The 7782-nt window shown below is 36.7% G+C and overlaps 1 protein-coding gene across 1 annotated transcript in view; it reads right to left on the reverse strand.

Annotated features, from left to right (window-relative positions):
• xxylt1 (xyloside xylosyltransferase 1) overlaps positions 1-7582 on the reverse strand; it is a 37805-nt gene extending 30223 nt beyond the window's left edge. The window contains exons 1-2 of the mRNA XM_077203798.1: positions 7387-7582; positions 5478-6045 (exon numbers count right to left, since the gene is read on the reverse strand). Of these exons, the coding sequence (XP_077059913.1) occupies positions 5478-5963 (486 nt within the window). The 5' untranslated portion in view covers positions 5964-6045; positions 7387-7582. The remainder of the gene's footprint in view (positions 1-5477; positions 6046-7386) is intronic.
• Between the last annotated feature and the right edge of the window lie 200 nt (positions 7583-7782).

Consider the following 7782-nt stretch of genomic DNA (forward strand, 5'->3'; position numbering starts at 1 on the left):
GACTCAGGAAATGCAAAATTCTGACAAATGTACAATTGAAAGTTGAAGCGACCAGGTTGATTCACAGAGACGTTTTTCTCATTTCACCCCAAAAAGGTATATTCCAACAGCCCAATAGTGTCCTGCAAACTCGGCTACACAGGACGGAGATTCAAAATTGAACAGAATTTGAATTCAAAGATAATGGGAAGTCAATTGTCAATATTTCGCTTCTTTAGGAAATAGACTAGGAAAAAGTAATAATTGAATACAAAGGCCAAGTGAAGTGAATTTTGCAATTTCAAAGTCGTGGGTTTGATTCCCAGTGAATGCATGAACTGTAACAAACTACCGTTCAAAAGTTTGGGGGTCAGTATGTTTTTTCTCTGTTGTTTGCTTATTTGTTTGTTTTTTTAAAGAAATTAATACTTTTATTGAGCAAGAACACTAAATTGATCAATGACAGTAAATACATTCATAATAATGCTGTTCTCTGTTGCACAAAAATAGAAACACAACCATTTTCAGCATTGACAATAATAAGAAATGTTTCTTGAGTACCAAAATCTCATTCTTAAGTCATGACAGCAATAAATTGTAATTTAAATTTTTAAAGTTATTTAAAACAAAATTAAAAATACTTTTTGAGACTTCCATCAAACAAACATTCTATCAAAAACCTAATCTGCCATGGATAAAAATATCTGCTGAACCTAAAAATGTAAAGATATCCCCTGATTAGTGTGCGTAGAAACCCAGTGAATTGGAGCGTACATCATCAAAACTAGTCAAACAATAAATATATAATAATAATAATCTGCTCTAAAAGTATCAAGTTGGGAGCACCGATTCAATATTTCATCACAGTTTATTTATGATATTGCCCTGAATTTTTCATAAGAAAAATGCTTTAAAGCAACTGCTAAATAATGCAGAAGCAATGAGAAATTAACAGAAAACTAAACATTTTGCTCATAAGAACTTGAAAGAGAACAAAACACTCATTTGAATTCCTCATTTCACTTGAAAAGAACTAATAGTTAGGAACAGAAACTACACCAGTAAGCACTAGTTTTATTTTACAGATGAAGTAACTGCAGGGACCAGCTATCTCTTCCAGGAATTCAAATGAGTTTCTCCATACAGAGCTCAGTGTAATCTCCATTACTAGCACATGAAGTGCTGTGCAAAAATGTGGTATTATTAAATGAAATGCTTATGAACTCGTTAATGCTCATGGGGACTTGAAGCAGAGCCTGCTAGTCATTTATGTGCTTCTGATTTTCTAAAATAAAGTAACACAGTACTTTATTTTATGAGTCTGGATGCGTGCAGTATTACTGACAATCTGAATGTTCTGTGAGGGAATCATAAGAACTTAATAATACAACAATACGATATATGTATATAAGAATATGATCGCCCTACCTAAAGCATTATGTTTGATGGTATAAAATGGTATAACCAAGGTATTTTGATATAATGAACTAAGTAATTGGCATATTTCTGGTAGCTTAAGAGAATACCATGATAATAAATAACCAAAAATATGAAACCAATCAATCAACTTCTACCTTTATCTGCCAATGCTGTCAAACTGCAATACGGAATGAAACCCGGATTCTTCAAACCATCAACCTTTTTTGTTTGCTACAGACTGTACGATTTCGGCAGTCCTAAGATCATTACAAATCACACTGTACAACATGGATCTAATAAACTTGGATGCGCTACGTATAGACTGTACGATGATGACACCTATTAATTGAATCGTAGGCTACGACGCAAGTTATAGAATAATTAATTGTCTTCAGCAAATATAGAGCAAGATGAATTGCACTTTGGCAATTGCAGTTTTTATGTGCGCTGAAAAAAAGAGGAGGAAGTGAAAGAGGAGAATATGGACACGTGATTGATCATCTTTCGTCTGGGACTGCCCAATATCGTATAATGTGTACTGGGCATTACACACTTCATTCAGTTCCGCAAAGAGCTCAAAAAACCATAATGACCTTTCTTCCCCAGAAAACACATGTCTGATGAGTTCATAGGATTCGTCTCATCATGAGACTGTGTGGGAGTGATAGTGGAACTTTCCATGCTGTCTGTGACTGCGCAGTTTTGAGAGTGAGACAGGTTCAGTCTATAGCCTGTAGCCCAAAACAGCCTGCACTAAAAAACACATGCCAACATGACACTCTAAAAATAATTGATTAATTAAAAATAAGTATAAAAATAATTGTATGCATACGAATGGGCTACAGGGTTATTATAGTTAAGTAAAACTAAAATTAAACAACCAAAAAAATGTGTTGCTTTAAATAAAACATTAACTGAAATACATTTAAAAAATATTAATAATATATATATATATAACATTTTATTTCAGCTAGTTACCAACATTTCTCATTTTCATTTAGTTTATTACACTTTATTAGGTAGACCTTGCTAGTACGGGGTTGGAGGCCATTTGAGATTAGTGAACTCATTGTCATGTTCAAGAAACCATTTTAAGATGATTTACGTCGTGTTATCCTGCTGGAAGCAGCCATCAGAAGATGGGTACACTGTGGTCATAAAGGAATGGACATGGTCAGCAACAATACTCTGGTAGGCTGTGGCATTCAAACAAAGCTCAATTTGCACAATGTTGGTGAGTCTGTGCGAATTGTAGCCTCAGTTTCCTGTTCTAATCTGACAGGAGTGTCATCTGGTGTGTTCTTCTGCTGCTGTAGTCCATCTGCTTCAAGGTTCAACATGTTGTGCGTTCAGAGACGATCTTCTGCAGGCCTCGGTTGAAACGACTTGCCTTTCTGTCAGCTCAAAGTCAAACCAGTCCAGACCTCTGGCATCAACAAGGGATTTTCGCCCACGAAACTGACGCTCATCGAATAGTTTCTTTTTTCAGACCATTCTATGTAAACCCTAGAGAAAATCCCAGTAGATCAGCAGTTTCTGAAACACTTAGACCAGCCCGTCTGGCAAAAATAACCATGCCACGTTTAAAATCACCTTCCTTCCCTATTCTGATGCTCCGTTTGAACTTTAGCAGATTTTACTTTGACAATGTTTATATGCCTAAATGCATTGAGTTGCTGTCATGTGACTGGCTGATTATATATTTGCATTAATGAGAAGATGGACCTAATTAAGTGGCTGGTGAGTGTATATCGTTTTCTAAAACATGCACTAATACAAATTACAATAAGAACAACAATCATCATCATAAAAATATATTATTACTACCACTACTACTAAAACAGTTAATTCTTTATTATATATTACATTACAAATAAATGTACAAAATATAATTAAATTTTATATATGTATATGTACACACACACACAGTATCTCACTCACAAAAGTTATTACACCCCTGACATTTCAGCAAACATTTTAGTATATCTTCACGAGGGACAATACTATAGAAATGAAACTTGGATATATTTTAGAGTAGTCAATGTGCTGCTTGTATAGAAGTATATATTTACTGTCCTCTGAAAATAACTCAACATACAGCCATTATTGACAAAATAGCTGGCAACAAAAGTGAGTGCACCCTAAGAGATAATAGGTTGTTTAACCATGCAAAGCCACATGTCCTATTCATAATGTTCATGTTTTGTCTGCTTGATAGAACCATACAAATGTGTGCATCTTGTATTAGAGCAGCTAAAATGTACAATTCTCTCATACTGACCACTGGATGTTCAACGTGTGTGTGTGTGTGTGTGTGTGTGTGTGTGTGTGTGTGTGTGTGTGTGTGTGTGTGTGTGTGTGTGTGTGTGTGTGTGTGTGTGTGTGTGTGTGTGTGTGTGTGTGTGTGTGTGTGTGTGTGTATAAAACTGCTTTAATCAAAATGTTGCAGCACATGTTGGGATGAGTGACGGTGATTATTGGATGTTGCATTAAGCCAAATACTCATTATCTTATTGTGTGTGTGTGTGTGTGTGTGTGTGTATGTGTGTGTGTGTGTGTGTGTGTGTGTGTGTGTGTGTGTGTGTGTGTGTGTGTGTGTGTGTGTGTGTGTGTGTTGAATGAGTCTGGATTAAAGGAAGGTAATCTGCACCTCAGTCTCACAGCATCCCTGCTTAACTGAGCCACTGTCTATCCGCCAGTCCAAGATAGAGGATCAGCCTCCACTAATGCCCGGCAACTGTTGCTAGGCAGGAAACATTGCTGTCTGCTCGATACATGATCCACAACAGAAAAGTTGTACTGTCTGCCTTTACATGATCAATCAACTGAGATAAAGAAAATATCCTAACCTTAAAAGTCCAGTGACAACCTGACAACAAGTTTACTTCATGCTTCTACCGACAAATCCTCAACAACAGGATCAGACCAAAGATCCTAAAGCTCAGAGGAATCACAAAAACCCAGTCATTAGAGAAACACTGCCCCCATGTGACCGACACACAGCCAATGAAAGCCTTACTTTATTCTTAATTTACTAAAGTGTGATTTAATGAACAAATGAGTGACTATTTAACTGCATTATTTAAACACTAAAATAATCATAGTCATTGTTCAGTGAAAAAGATCCGCATGGCTTGCTCGCTTTTTATGTATTTAAGCTTAAATAGTTTGATAAGAGGTGTGTTCACAGAATGAGCCTAGTTGTTTTGATGAACTGGAAAATCTGATATACAGTGTGAAAGTGTTTGATAACAGGCAGTTTGAGCGGTCCTGAGGGAGTACTGCAGTATGAGGGCTGCGTGTTGTTATTCTGTGAGCTGATGTAAAGGAAACGTCTGCGGTGTGACCTCTAGTCCTGTCGGAGTTCAGCTTTCCTGCACTGCCACCTGCTGTAATTGCAAACAGCACAAAATGCCTTCGTACTTTTAACAAGGGAAAAAAAGGATCATCCCTTTTTCAAGCAGGATACTGTATTTTAAAGTCACGGTTCCAATGACTTAGGACACTGACTGAACCCAATCGTAAACCCACTTGGAATACAAAGCATGTGTTGCATGGAATCATTCTTTGATACTTTTGTATCTTTTTTAAAAAGTTTGATGCTGGTTGCTGTTCACTGCCAGTATATGGACGAACGTGAGTGGGACATTCTTTTTAAAATTCTCCTTTTGTTGTCCATAAAAGAAGGACATACGCCAGAGTTTGTAAATTATGACTTAGTTTTCATTTTAGGGTGATAGCAAAACTAAGGAAGCAGGCAGCAGGATTAAAAAAGACCCTTTTTAAAAAATTGCCTATCCCTTTAATAACAAAACCATTTCCATTAGTATGCATATAATCCTTTTTTTTATTTGTTTATTATATGTAATATATACAGTATGCTTTATATTATATGATATGATTATAACAATGTAATATAATATTATAATCATCTTCTGAACTACTCCAACTCCAAATAATAATAGTAATAATTATTATTATTATTCAAATGTATTCAGACTGCAAATATTTTAAAGACCTCGAGATCAACTAGAAGGGGGTCAGCACACATTGCAAAACATGGAGGCCCACTGACATACCTCGTACCGGAAGGTTGCATCCAGCAGAAGTTCAGGAAGCATCTTCTCCCCCAGCTCCTGACTGGCCGCATCAGAGACGTAGTGGAGAACCAGCATCTCATCCTCCAAGAACCGTCCATGTTTGGCCATGGAGCGCATGACCACCTGAAACTTCTGCTGAAGGTTCAAGCTCTTGTCAACCTTGGTGAACATCATTAGAGCATGAAAGCGTGACAGCTTTCCCTCCAGGTCATCTCCAGTTCCTGTTCTGCTTTCTGGACGTCCGAATCGGATGTCTGTGGAAAGATCAGCATCATCACGGTTGGTGTTGTGGCTCGCTTGTGTCTCCTTGATCCGCTTTGTGGTGCTGGAGAAGTTCTGCTTTTCGGAGCCAAAGTAGTAGAACGCTACCACTGCCAAGGCTGCGGCAAGAAGCAGCATGATCTGATAGGACCTAAAAGTGCTGATCCTTCCCATGGTGACCGACAGGACCCGCAGGACACCCATGGATCCCCTTCTACATGCACAAAATAGGTAAGGAGGCCCTTTCTTTCTCGTCTTGTTGACCGTTTCTAATCTCCGATCATGCCTTGAATGCAAGAAAAAGGAATTTATCAATGACATTTGCTTAGCTGAAAATATCACTTCACACTAATTATACCTAATGAGATTGAAGGTTCTCCCAAGGTTTTTTTCCCCATCATTGTGTCACCTGATTAAGTTTGGGTTCCTTCTGTTACGCTGAATTGGGGACAGTTAATATTCAGCTATATTATTGATCTGGCAGTACGGACGCTGTTTTATGAGAACTGAACTGAGCTGGACGATGACATCATTTTTGAAAGAACTGCTCTATAGATTAAAAAGCACTAATGTAATAATTGATGATCTTTACAACGGAACTGAATCAACATTGAACTGACTTCAGCTGAACAGCAGCCAAAAAACATAGTGTTCCTGTTATCACTGTAAAGATGCTTTGAAAGAATCTGTATTGTATAAAGCGCTATATAAATATAGGTGACTTGACTTGAGGTTACCATCTTAGTTTTCTTTAGCTACAGAAAAGGGGATGGATAAATAAGACCTTAAATTAAGGCCTGTTCCTCACATAAATTGGTCATATGACTTCAGAAGACTTATAATAAAGTCAGTTGTCATATGGACCATTTTTATAAAACTATTATGGTGCGTTTTTTTTCTTTTCTTCATTTTGGAGCTTGACAGCCCAGTCCACATTCACAGTATGGAATAGGGCAGGAAGGTCGTTATTCGAACATTCATGTGTTCAAGTGTTGAGGGAAATTAGTTTAAAATGACAAATGTCTTTTACAACTCAATTACTCTTTTAAATGTATAGTTAGCTATCCTAAATTAAAATTATTTTTTCATCACTTTGTGCTTCACAGAAGAAAGAAATGCATACAGGTTTGGAATGACAGAATGAGAAAATTATTTTATTGATATATTACAATATTATGCCTTAAGAAGACTTAGAAGAATATAGCGAACAAGTCATATGGACAATTTATATGATAATTTTATTGTGTTTTTGTCATTTTTGGTGAACTCTTCACTTTTCATTCACTTTCAGAAGACAGAAGATACTCGTCAATATTTCACGGTTTTAGCTGCAATAACAAAATAATTAAAAAAAACAGTCATACGCGGTTGGAACCGTCATAGATATCATGGGAACCGTTATGGTGAGTAACTTTTTTGGGGGTGAACTGTCCCTTTAAGTCATTCAGGTCAAATGACAATTTCAAACAAGAAACCTTCAACGGTGTCAGCTCTAACGAAAGTCAGCAGCAGACGTTCTTTTAAATATGCAAATTCAGACATGAATAATTCGTGAACCTTGCTGCAGGATGGCATGTAACTTAAGCATAAGCAACAGTTACTGTATATGATTGTACAAGTGACTTACCGCCGTCACATGACTCATTCAGCAACGCGCGTTAACATCAGAAGTCCTTCACTGCAGCTGAAAGCAAACTGTGGAGCAGTCTATCACTAAACATTGAAGGAAAAAACGATTTGCAATGGCAGAGAAAAATGTGCAGACACGAGACATCTAAACCGATCTAAACACTTGCGCGTCCTACATCACCGCACCGGAAGTCGAACAGTTCATAATAAAAGACTCGAAATCACATGGTAGAGAGAACGAGCATCTTTTTAATTTTTTAAAGAAATCTGTTTTATTTTGTGTGTAACTTACTTTTTTTATTAGTTATATATCAGTGCTTTAATTAAATAAAGAGTTTTAATTGTTATTTAAATTAAATCGTTATCAAATTCTGGGACCACATTGAAAAACCAA

Source organism: Siphateles boraxobius, unplaced genomic scaffold (genome assembly GCF_051911475.1).
Source record: "Siphateles boraxobius isolate OS27281-9 unplaced genomic scaffold, OSU_SipBor_1 5, whole genome shotgun sequence".
NCBI classification, from domain to species: Eukaryota; Metazoa; Chordata; class Actinopteri; order Cypriniformes; family Leuciscidae; genus Siphateles; species Siphateles boraxobius.